Source organism: Chanodichthys erythropterus, chromosome 7 (genome assembly GCF_024489055.1).
Source record: "Chanodichthys erythropterus isolate Z2021 chromosome 7, ASM2448905v1, whole genome shotgun sequence".
Classification (NCBI taxonomy): domain Eukaryota; kingdom Metazoa; phylum Chordata; class Actinopteri; order Cypriniformes; family Xenocyprididae; genus Chanodichthys; species Chanodichthys erythropterus.
In genome coordinates, this window is record NC_090227.1 from 10,887,478 (window position 1) to 10,900,357 (window position 12,880).

The following is a 12,880-nucleotide window of genomic DNA, read 5'->3' on the forward strand; positions in this document are numbered from 1 at the left end:
TCTATTAAAAAAAAAAAAAATTGCCTCAACGGATACTACAATGTTTTGCACATTGGGAACTGCTGCTATAAAAATGTGATCCTTGAATTTAGTGTAATGTGTATTCTTTTAAAAAAGTAGTGAGTGACTAATTGGATCACTTTGTTTTTTTTTTTGTTTTTTTCTCCTGAAAAACCTATAAATTGTCATTTTCAAATTATTAACACTGGTTAAATCAAGATGATATGAAATCTACTAGCACAAAAGAAATGGCATACATCTATAAAATGAAATTAATGAAATGAATCAGGTGGGCTATAATGGATAAATCAGACCATGTTACCTGTGCTGTAGAGAGGGCATTACACATGGAGCAGATGGCCTCTGCATCCTCATCGGTTTTCTTCTTGACCTGCAGTAGTTGTGCGGCCTGAATCAGAGGCTCCAGTGTCTCTTTTGCGCCACATGTCATGAGGTTCTTATCTCTCAGCCACTCCTCCAACTGACTCACGTTATACCTGAATACAGACACACATAAACCAGAGACAATAAATTAAAATATGGCTAACAAACTGAATTTCTGAGCTAATCTTACATACACTATGTATATATTTAATGTAATCTTCACCACCGTTCAAAAGCTTCTGGTCTGTAAAATGTTTTAGGTTTTTGAAAGAAGTATGCTCTTATGCTCACCATGGCTGCATTTATTATCAAAACACAGTAAAAAACAGTAATACTGTCAAATATTACAATTTAAAATAACTGTTTTTTATTTGAATATATTTTAAAATGTATTCCTCTGATGGAAATATTGTTATATATCCTAATTATTGTTAACATGTATTCATTACTTCCAATAGCCATTGTTTCTACCTTAAATTAATTTGCTAAACAGTGACTCTAAATTAAACTGCCTAAATTACTACATTGTTGGATTGGATACAATTTGGATACAGTCAACTCTGATAACAGATCACTCTAAATTGTAATGTTGACATGCAATCCCTGTAAAGCTGTTTAAAATATGTATTGTGAAAAGCACTATACAAATTAATGAGAATTGAATTGAATTTTTAGTGTTGAAATCATTCTAATATGATGATTTAGTGTTCTACAAATATTTATTATTATTATTATTATCATCACCATTATTATTATAACTACGGAAAACAGTTGTGCTGCTTAATATTTTTGAGGAAACTGTGATACAGATTTTTTAGGGCCCTTAGCTGAATAGAAATTTTAAAAGAACAGCATTTTTGTGAAATTGAATTATTTTTTTTTCGTAACCATGTAAAAGTCTTTTCTGTCATATCTGATCAATACATCCTTGCTGAATACAAGTATTAATTTCTTTCAAAAAAAATCTTACTGAATCTAAACTTAATGGAAGTGTACATCTCATATGAATACTTAATAATAGTGTGCAGCTTTATGAAATTTCTGCTAAAGTTTATGTGAAAGGTAATTATTACATTAATATTCAACAATTAAAATTGTAATTAAGATAAGAAATAATAAGAAACAATTCAACATATATTTTATATTTAAACTGCATTAATATTCTACATATCGTTTTAATTAAAGGGATAGTTAAGATAGTTGAGATGCGGGGTTCCCAGAAAACCTGGAAATACCAGGGAATTTTAAAATTGTGGTTTTAAGTGCAAAAACACATGAATAAATCCACATTTCTGTAGTGAATATAATAATAATAATAATAATAATAAAACTATTAAAAGCTCTAAAATATTTCACCAGTTGGAAAAACTTTGTGATTGTAATCTCTATAAAATGAATATAAAATTTCAGTTAGTTCACCCAAAAATGAAAATTCTGTGATCATATACTCACCCTCAAGTTGTTCCAATCCTGTATGAATTTTTTTCTTCTGCTGAACACAAAAGAAGATATTTTGAAGAATATGGGTAACCAGACAGTTGATTGGCCCCCATTGACTTCCATAGTATGAGAAAAAAAAGTCAATAGGGCCCATTAACTGTCTGGTTACCCATATTCTTCAAAATATCTTCTTTTGTGTTCAGCAGAAGAAAGAAATTCATACAGGTTTGGAACAAACTGAGGGTGAGTAAATTATGACAATTTTCATTTTTGGGTAAACCATCCCTTTAACTTTTTAATTTGTGATTTAATTTTAATTATTTTTTAAATATTTTAAAATAAAGCAGGCCTTATTTTTCACTATGGTATCAAGAATTATGCAGAATTACTTGTATTGATAAATTACTAATATTTACAATTCCAACCCTATTTGGGTGCCACTGTATATTTAATCTGGTCTGCATATATTTTTTCACTGTTCTGCAAACATACAGAACTTATTTGCACGCACCTGATCTGCATGCCCTTGCTCCAGGAGCACATGTCTTTACGCAGCAGCAGGTTGTTGAGAGTGACGGCGCCGATGATGTAGAACTGCTGCTTGACCACCTGTTTGATGAGCTCTGGGTCGGTTCCGTGCTGACACATGATGGAGTGGAAGGTATTGAGCTGGCGGATGATGGAGTCCAACGTGTACGTCCCTTCATCAGCAATACTGGACGTCCTCTTACGGAGACCCGTGGGCTTCACCCCAGACACGCCCTGGATGGTTTCATGTTCCAGCATGCCAGAGACTGCAGAGAGCAGACAGAGGGATAAATACAGAGGGAGAAAGAAAGATAGATACAGATAGAAATAAAGACACCCAAAAGGTCACATGCTCACCGATCATGGGCTGCAAGATGTTCTCCATACACTTGATGAGCTGTTGGTAGATCTGAATGGCCAGATCGCTCAAAACCTGCCGGTACTCAGCCAGGTCAAAGTTGGAGAGACAGTGATCGTTCTGTTTAGGGGTGTTATGCTTCATAAATTGCTGAAGAGAGAAGAAGAAGAAAGTGTTGATTCTGTTTGAGCCACACTGTGGCCACAAAAAAAATAAAAAAAATAAAATAAAAAATAGGTCACTGGGACAATATACAGGATTCCCACATCTTTTGAACAATTGATTTACATTATTATTGTGTATTTTTAGGACCATTATAATTTTTTTTTCTCATTACTGTAATGTATGCTGTTTATTCAGGGTTTCTGCAGGCTTTATAAAGGTACATTTAAGACTTTTTAAAGTAATTTTTAAGACCAAGCAAAGAAAATTTAAGGAATAAACTGAAGGGAACACAATAAATCAATATGTTCTTTATATGTAAATGTCTACGGATGAACACAATGAGCTGCATTAGCAACACTTCAGTTTAAAAATACAACTTCCAACAGATATCCATTACTGTTTAATTCATTTTTACAAAAGAAGTAGCTTGAATCGCTCTGCTTACCACTAGAATATGGACATAACTTTTACTGTATCTTCTCATCATCACACTGTAAAAAAATTAATGTTCTTCCTCAGCATTTTTGTAGTTTTTCACTTGTTTTCCAATGAAAATGTCTAAAGATTCTTAAATCAAGATGCAATTACTGAAGATACAAAATGACATAAAATATGAAGTCTTGTTTTCTCTAAAACTGATCAAAATTAAGTGAAATATCTGCCAGTGGGCTCAGAAAAAAATCAACTTACTTAATTATAAATACTTAATTACTCCCTCACTTAATTTTGTTTAATTGTCAAGACTTAATTTTACATTTGCATCTCAAGTAAATGCATATTTATCTGTTGATTTAGATACTTTATCTGCTGGTTTAGATATTTGTATTTGTATAACAGGATAAAAATACTGTTTTTTTTTGCTGCAATGCATTCAACATAATGCCATGACTATGAATTTAAGAATTTCTGCTCTGATTTAAGATTTTTTTAAAGACTTTCTTGATATACCTGCAGAAACCCTGTTATTATGTACTTATAATTAATCATTAGCATTAGTGGTGATTCTCATCAATGCATTAATTGTTCCTTTATTATTAATATGTTTTAAATCAGAATATATTAAAGGCAGTACAACAAATACCACCATAATATATAATAGTTTATATTTGTTTACATTACGGAAATGAGAATGAGATATTTCGCATTATATTTACAAGAATTTGGGAGGAATGTCATGAAAATGTCACAATGTCAAAAAATCTTCATGTTATTTATTTTGTTCATTTGCAGTTTTTAAATGTAATTTCTTATTTATTTCTTTTGATATTGGAGTGAAATGTACGGAAGAGGATTAGTGCCAAGCAATAATAAAAAATAAAACAATCTCGAGATTAAAGTTGTTAAATTTTGAGAAAAAACTCGTTAAATTTCAAGAAAAAAGTCGAGATAAAATGTTGAGAATAAAGTCGTTAAATTACGAGAAAAAAGTCATAAAATTACAAGAACAAATTCGTTAAAATATGAGAAAAATGTTGTTAAATTTTGAGAAAAATGACGTTAAATTTTGAGAAAAATGTCGTTAAATTTCGAGAAAAATGTCGTTAAATTTTGAGAAAAAAGTCGAGATAAAATGTTGAGAATAAAGTCATTAAATTAACGAATTTATTCCCGTAATTTAATGAATTTGTTCTCGTAATTGATCAACTTTTTTTCTTGTAATTTAATGAATTTATTCTCGTAATTTAATGACTTTATTCTCAACATTTTATCTTGACTTTTTTCTCGAAATTTAATGACTTTAATCTCAACATTTTATCTCGACTTTTTTCTCGAAATTTAACAAGTTTTTTCACGTAATTTAACAAGTTTATTCTCAACATTTTAATTTTGACTTTTTTCTCGAAATTTAAAAACTTTAATCTCGAGATGGTTTTACTGTATTTTTTTATTATTGCTTGGCCCTAATCCTCTTCCGTAGAAGTGTGCATTGGACATGTTCTTGACATTTAATAATGAAATGTTTCTCATTAAATCAAAAAGCTTGAAAGTGAATTTGTCAAAAGCGTTGTAAATAAAAAACAATAATGTAAATAACTGAATCTTGCTTATACAAAATGAGATTTGGGGTTCCCAGAAGACCTGGAAATACGAGGGAATTTTAAAATTGTGGTTTTAAGGGCAAAAACATATGAATACATCCACATTTCTGTAGTGAATATAATAATAATAAAAAGATAATAATAAATAATAAAGAAAAAATAATAAAAAAAAAAAACTATTAAAAGCTCCAAAATATTTCACCAGTTGGAAAATCATCTTTGTGATTGTAATCTCTATAAAATGATAAAAATCTGTCCATTCTGTTGACTGTGTTCACTAACATTTAACAGATATGTCTTCAGTCTCTTACGTTAATTCGGTTAAAAAGAACTACCAATGAATGGAATACATTTTTGGTCTCCATGTTTCTTGTATACAGCTGAAGTTGCTAAACTATTGTTATGGTTCACTGTAAACCTTCTAAAGTTTGAGAGTGACAATAATTATGATATATATCCATGTGTGTCTGAGTATGAGCTCACGTCATCGCCACTGTACTGTTTCAGGCAGTGTAGGAAACGACACGTGTTGGACAACCAGAAGGAAACAGTCTCAAAGTCGTCACCTCTTTTCTGTAGAAAAAGCAAAACAGTAACAGTTTGCAGTGATAATGGAAAACATTAAATGATTCTACTATTCTAAAAAGACAGTGTTAGCTGCAGTGTATTGAGACCTTGAGGATCTTCTTGATGCTGTTGATGACAGAGGTGAGTAGAGATCGGACTTTCTGGTCATCATTAACGTAGTCGGCATGTCGCAGACACATGAAGAGGATGTATGCTGGCAAACCTGGTATCAGATTCACTGCCACACCACGAGGCTTCAGCTCTGACAAAAATCACACATGCACAGATCAGAGTTTTATTAAGGCCTTTTATTTTATTATTATTTTTAAATATTATTTTATTAAGGTTATTTTTTATTAAGGTCTTTTTTATTAAAGACACTTTTCTTAAAAAGAGGGTAGCATGGAATGGGACTGGGAATCATGTAAGATGGAATCGAATCGAATCTAAGTCTGGATGTAAATACTTTTACTCCCTGGTTTCACAAACAAGGCTTAAGCTTAGTCCCAGACTAAAATGCATATTTGTATAGTATAGAGTATAGTATTTATTTGGATGTTTACATTTGATTCTGAATGAGTTTGATAGTGCTCCATGGCTAACGGGCTAACATTACACACTGTTGGAGATATTTATAAAGAATGAAGTTGTGTTTATGCATTATACAGACTGCAAGTGTTTAAAAATGAAAATAGCGAGGGCTCTTTTGTCTCCGTGAATACAGTAAGACAAGATGGTGACTTTAACCACATTTAACAGTACATTAGCAACATGCTAACGAAACATTTAGAAAGACGATTCACAAATATCACTAAAAATATCATGTAATCATGGATCATATGTCAGTTATTATCCCTCCATCTGACATTTTTCGCTATTGTTCTTGCTTGCTTACCTAGTCTGATGATTAAGCTGTGCACAGATCCAGACGTTAATACTGGCTGCCCTTGTGTAATGCCTTGAACATGGGCTGGCATATGCAAATATTGGGGGCGTACATATTAATGATCCCGACTGTTGTGTAACAGTCTGTGTTATGTTGAGATTTGCCTGTTCTTCAGAGGTCTTTTAAACAAATGAGATTTATATAAGAAGGAGGAAGCAATGGAGTTTGAAACACAATGTATGTCTTTTCCATGTACTGAACTCTTGTTATTCAACTATGCCAAGGTAAATTCAATTTTTGATTCTAGGGCACCTTTAAAATGGTAACACTTCAGTTTAGGGTCCATTTCTCACTATTAACTAGTTGCTTATTAGCATGTATATTACTAGGACATTGACTGTTTATTAGTCATGACCATATTCTACATCCCTTAATCCTACCCAAAACCTAAATTTAACTACCTTACTGACATTGAATAAACAGTAATTAGGAGTTTATTCAAGCAAAAGTCATAGTTAATAGTTAGTTAATAGTGACAATTGGACCCTAAACTGAAGTGTGACCATTAAAATAGATATTAGACATTCTTTAGACATTTTACTAACTCTTTAACTCTCATTAGACGATTATTAGACTGTCTGCTTAATATCTGCTAACACTATATTTTCATGGTCCATAATTGACATTCTACAGACTATAAGTAACTTTCCAATAACTTATTCTACTAACCCGAACCTTAACTTGACATGTAGTTGCAAAGTTATTTATAGTTAGTAGAATGTTTAAAGAGGATTATAGAAATAAAGCGTAACTGATTTATAAATGTTTCCAGTTGTGGGTTTAAAGGCCAGATTTACTAAAAGCTTATGCAAACCCTCTTTTGGTGATAAAAAACTACTTTCAAGTTTTACCAAATATACACTGTAAAACATTAGCAGTGAAAAGGCATGGACACAGTTATTTCTGCGATTAACCTTATTGCATATGTTTTTGTAGGAGTTTCTCATTCAGCAAACTTTATGGGAGCACAGTATTTAAAAAAAATCATGCAGTGTGATTTACTAAGGTTTGCGGTTGTCAATTTACTTGTATTTGTGCTTTTATTTAATGCTCCCAAAAAAACATCCATTTTGTGATTTACATGGCTGTGCCAGTTGCTGGTAGGAGGAGGCACTGTAGAGAATAGAGAGCATGTAGTACAAGCGAGAGAATATTCTCCACTCGTGTTCATTTATTTGGAATGACAGAGGTGTCACGTTATCCCAACATATGGTTTGCAAAACCATGTTATTTCTAATTTGCCACACCAGTGTGGTTAGTAGATCACCTGATTATTATTAGCCCTGCTTGTTTGCTGCTCTTGGTTGATTGCGTTGGACATAATGGAAATTATTTGGCTGTGTCTGTGTTCTTTAATTTGAGCATTGTCAGTAGGTAACCTGCCGAACCTTCCACTCCCATCTGCACTTTTATGGGATTTTATGGGATTTTGTGGTCTATACAGTATGTGCTAATTTGCCCTGTTTAGTAAATCTTACCAAGTATGAGATTTTTGACCAGTTTGAGTTCATCCTCTTTCTTGTATTCCAGCATTCCCTGGAAATCTTTCTCCCTGCGTGGAATGTTTACTGGATGAACAGGCTCATCAGTCGTCTGTCCTGGAGACACGTCCATCTGCCCGCCTACAATACACAGACAAACATCCACACACACACAAACATTAAGGCTCATATACAGGTGCTGATCATATAATTAGAATATCGTGAAAAAGTTCTTTTTTTTTTTGTAAATTATTTTTAAAAATGAAACTCTCATATATTCTAGATTCCCCACATGTAAAGTAAAACATTTCAAAAGTTTTTTTTTTTTTTTTTTTTTTTAATTTTGATGATTAGAGCATACAGCTCATGAAAGTCCAAAATCCAGTATCTCAAAATATTAAAATATTTCATAAAGCCGAGTTCAGACTGCACGATTTTAGCCCCGATTTTGGCTCTCCGACAGGTTTTGAGAAATCGCAGACAAATGCCCGAAATCACAGACAAATCTGTGCTCGTTCACGCGAGTGACAATCACGCAGTGTGAATGAGCAAAGACGCGATCTGAGAGAATCGCCGATGAGTCGCCGACGCCCGTGAGATATTTGGCATGCTAAATATCTGGACCTGTCGGTGATTCAAAATCCTACTGTGTGAAAAGTGTTCTGACTGAAAACTACATCGGCGATGACCGACAGCCAATGAGAGAGCAAGATATCGCCGCACCTTCTATCGCGATCCATCATGCAGTATGAACACTGCAGCGACTGAATGCTGGCCAAGATAGTCATGCCGTGTGAAAAGAACAGTGACCCGACTACTTTGAAAATCGTGCAGTCTGAACTCGGCTTAAGATCAATCAAAAATGGATTTTCAAAACAGAAAAGTTCAAGTTCTTTAAAGTATGTTCATTTGTACACTCAATACTTGGTCAGCAGCACATATTACAGCAAATGACTTGCTCCTAGCACAAATTACAGCATCAGTGAAGTGTGGCATGGAAGTGATCAGCCTTCAGATCATCTGTATATTGTTGGATCGACTGTTTCTCATCTTTCTCTTGAAAATATCCCATAGATTCAGGGGTCAAGCATGTTGGCTGGCCAATAAAACACAGTAATATCATGGTCAGCAAACCACTTGGAAGTGGTTTTTGCACTGTCGGCAGGTGCTAAAGTTCTGCTGGAAAAGGAAATCAGCATCTCCATAAAGCTTGTCAGCAGATGGAAGCATAAAGAGCATAAAACACAATGGACCAACTACTATTTCAGAAACTTCCCATTAGACTTCAAGCAGCTTGGATTCTGTGCCTCTCCAGTCTTCCTTCAGACTCTGGGACCATGATTTCAGATAAAATTTACTTTTATCTGAAAAGAGGACTTTTGACCACTGTTCTCGGTCCAGTTCTTTTTCTCCTTAGCCCAGGTAAGATGCTTCTGACGTTGTTTCTGTTTCAGAAGTGGCTTGGTAGTCCTTTTCCTGAAGATGTCTGAATGTGGTGACTCTTGATGCGCTGACTCCGGCTTCATTTGACTCATTGTGAAGCTCTCCCAAGTGACTGAATCAGCTTTACTTGACAGTATTCTCAAGCTTGTGGTCATCCCTGTTGCTTGTGCACCTTTGCCTACCCAATGTCTTCCTTCTAGTCAACTTTGCATTTAATATGATTTGATACATCATTCTGTAAACAGCCACCACATTCAGTAATGACCATCTGTGACTTACTCTCTTTGTGGAGGGTGTCAATGATTGTCTCCTGGACCATTGCCAAGTCAGCAGTCTTCCCCATTAGCGTGGTTTCAAAGAACAAGAGATACCCGGAATTTATACTGTAGCGATGGTCATTTAACGAAACTCAAACGTAAATATTCTAATATTTTGAGATACTGGATTTTGGACTTTCATTAGCTGTACACTCTAATCAACAAATAAAAAAAAATAAAAAAACTTTTGAAATGTTTTACTTTGCATGTAGGGAATCTAGTATAAATGAAAGTTTCATTTTTAAAAATAATTTACTATAAAAAAATGAACTTTTTCACGATATTCTAATTATATGACCAGCACCTGTATATCATGTAGATTTACGTTCCACCAATTTGACATGATTTCTGAACAGGGTCTCTAAACGCAGCCTGTGACACGTACCTTCCAGGTCATTGATCTTCTTTGCGAAGACTTTGAGCTGTTTCTTCAGCTTGCGGACAGTCTTGTCCTGTTTCTCCAACTGCTCCATAAGATCCTGTCACCAAAGAGACAAGACATCATCATCAGACAAGAAATCATCATCAGACAAATGTAGCAGCTCTACTGCAACTGAGTGTCAGCAGGGTGAAAAATAGGGTTTATTTTAGCGAATCTGGAAAAAGCAGGTCAAACGAGCATGTTTCAGTTCTGCAACAATCTGAAGATATCAGCTGTCTTTCATCTGTCCATGCAATTCATTAAACAGAGAGAAAAAACAGACAAATAGAAACAAAGATGGGTGAGTCTCACAATTTAATGTCACTTTTCACCCCGTCCAAAAAAGGAAAAAAAAAAAAAAAGAAAAAAATTATATTTTTCTAAAAGCATATTTTGAAAAATTTAATTAATTTTTTTATGATGGGGTGTCATTTTTGTGAGATTCACTTACAAGAGAGAAACATTAAAATATATTATATATTAAAAAGAAAACATATTAAGAAATGTGTTGATTCACACTGCTGTGGGTTAAACACAAGGTTAGAGTTCAACGCAGCTCAGATTCTGTGCAACACACACTAATGTCAGTTAGTGCTCAGATACATGCCCACACACACACACACACACACAATCCTACATACAACCATCCTGCGTAACATGCTGATTCTGTAGGCTTTATACTCCTTTGGATCATCAGAGTGAAGCTCCTGTGAATGAAACATCTCCACATCAGATGAGCCTTTCCACACCTTATTCAAGTGCACAGTACAGCACTGAAGCCAAAATCACACTGCATGGTTTCATGAGTGAGCAAATCTGAAATCATTTAGAATTTAGAATCACATGAAAGAATAGATTCACAAATGTATTTATCATGTATGTATGATGTATATGTATTTGGCGAAACAGCTTACCCACTTACACATCCTACTCCACTCTCCCCTAAATGTGCTTTCAGATCTAAGTTGAAATCTGCAGTCTAGCTAATAATTAAAGACCCCATAAAATGGTTTGACAAAAACTTTTCTTTCCTGTGTTGACGTTCTTCCTATTGAAAGAGAACACAGCCAACATTTGCTACTCCTATCCGGTGGCAGGTGATTAGGGGTAGGGAAATTCTTATTCCAGAATAATAATAATAACAAATAGGATTTTGTAATATTGTGATTGCAAAAATCAATGCAAATACAATCGATCGCCAAATTATTTGCAGCAGCTTGCATTTTTGCCTAATTTCTACTATTTTTCCCCACAAACAAGTTACCTGAGGGGGGAAGCAATTTTAGCAGTAACACTTTACTTCGATGGTCCACTTTAGACATTCTACTAACTATAAGTAACTTTGCAACTACATGTTGTTACATCTCAGTACGTAATATTGTGTATGCTATTTGTAAATGTGTTTGCCTGTCTGTTCTACTTTCACTCTCATAGGATTAGTAGAATAAGTAATGTCAACTTATTCTACTAACCCAAACCCTAACTCTAAACTAACAGTCTACTAATACTCTAAAATAGGGCTGGGCGATGTATCGTATGCTTTTGTCACGCACATTTCGTCAGTAAAGCCGGTTCCCTGATTACCGCTAAATCGCCATCACCTGCTTTCAAATGAAGCGGCATTTAATAGACAGAGCCGTAGTTCACTGATAAGACACGCAATATCGCGTTCAATATCGATATGTATCGCCGTCGATATTGAACGCGATATTGCGTGTCTTATCAGTGAACTACGGCTCTGTCTATTAAATGCCGCTTCATTTGAAAGCAGGTGATGGTGATTTAGCGGCAATCAGGGAACCGGCTTTACTGACGAAATGCGCGTGACAAAAGCATTCGATACATCGCCCAGCCCTACTCTAAAAGGAGTTAGTAATTGTAATTGCAAAGTTACTTAGCTATTAGAATGTCTAAAGTGGACCATCAAAATAAAGTGTAACCATACTGGCTAATCAAATTCAATAAATCTGATTTCTTACAAATTATGGTCACATGAAGCATCAACCAGAGATGGTAAAAAAATGTACAGGTAATTGTGCTCTGGACCTCATTTACTAAACAAACTTACGACAGAAAACTGGACATACGGTTGTTTCCATGCAAAACTTGGCATTTATCAATATGAACGTAAGCAGTGGCTATGATCAAATCTCACGCCAGGTTTCAGCTTGTGTATGTTCTTGAGTTGGAGTGAACATGCGTGCAGCATTGTAAATCTGGTGGAGAATTGTTATGAGAGCATTTTGACTGGAACAGAACATATGAAGCCACATATTCATCATATAAATATGAGTTGCCAATGGTAAAATATTGTATTGACAGCTTGTCAATACAAGTATTTACTCATATTAAATTAAAATTAAAAACTTAGTGAGACATGAATAATCATCTAATTATATGATCAGAAACATCAGTCAGTTAAATATTCAAACCTCAGCTGATTTACAACACCAATGCTGTCGACCGCAACAGTATTCTCGCTCCAAACTGACTTTCTTTTATTCTGCTTTTCAAGCTGCCAAATAACACTAGGCAGTTCGATTAAACTAGTGAGGTCAAAGCTTCAATCTTGAGGTCAGAGAAGTTCCTCTTCTTGGCTGGGTTACATTTCTCCATTTTGTAAATTTGCAAGGCTTCTAAACCGTGAATTTGTAGGGGTGTGATATTAATATGATGATTGTTTTCAGATGCCACATTTATCGACGTCCAATCTGTCACTAATGCTTATTACTTAAAATTAAAACATGAAATTACCAAAAATAAAAATTCTCTCATTTACCCATCCTCATGC

At 34.2% G+C, this 12,880-nt stretch overlaps 1 protein-coding gene across 1 annotated transcript in view; it reads right to left on the reverse strand.

Annotated features, from left to right (window-relative positions):
* Positions 1 to 12,880, reverse strand: part of myo5aa (myosin VAa) — a 104,993-nt gene that overhangs the window by 4,708 nt on the left and 87,405 nt on the right. Inside the window, exons 32-39 of the mRNA XM_067389827.1 lie at positions 10,731 to 10,796; positions 10,054 to 10,147; positions 7,906 to 8,049; positions 5,589 to 5,743; positions 5,398 to 5,487; positions 2,710 to 2,860; positions 2,336 to 2,618; positions 323 to 497 (exon numbers count right to left, since the gene is read on the reverse strand). Coding sequence (XP_067245928.1) covers positions 323 to 497; positions 2,336 to 2,618; positions 2,710 to 2,860; positions 5,398 to 5,487; positions 5,589 to 5,743; positions 7,906 to 8,049; positions 10,054 to 10,147; positions 10,731 to 10,796 — 1,158 coding nt within the window. The remainder of the gene's footprint in view (positions 1 to 322; positions 498 to 2,335; positions 2,619 to 2,709; positions 2,861 to 5,397; positions 5,488 to 5,588; positions 5,744 to 7,905; positions 8,050 to 10,053; positions 10,148 to 10,730; positions 10,797 to 12,880) is intronic.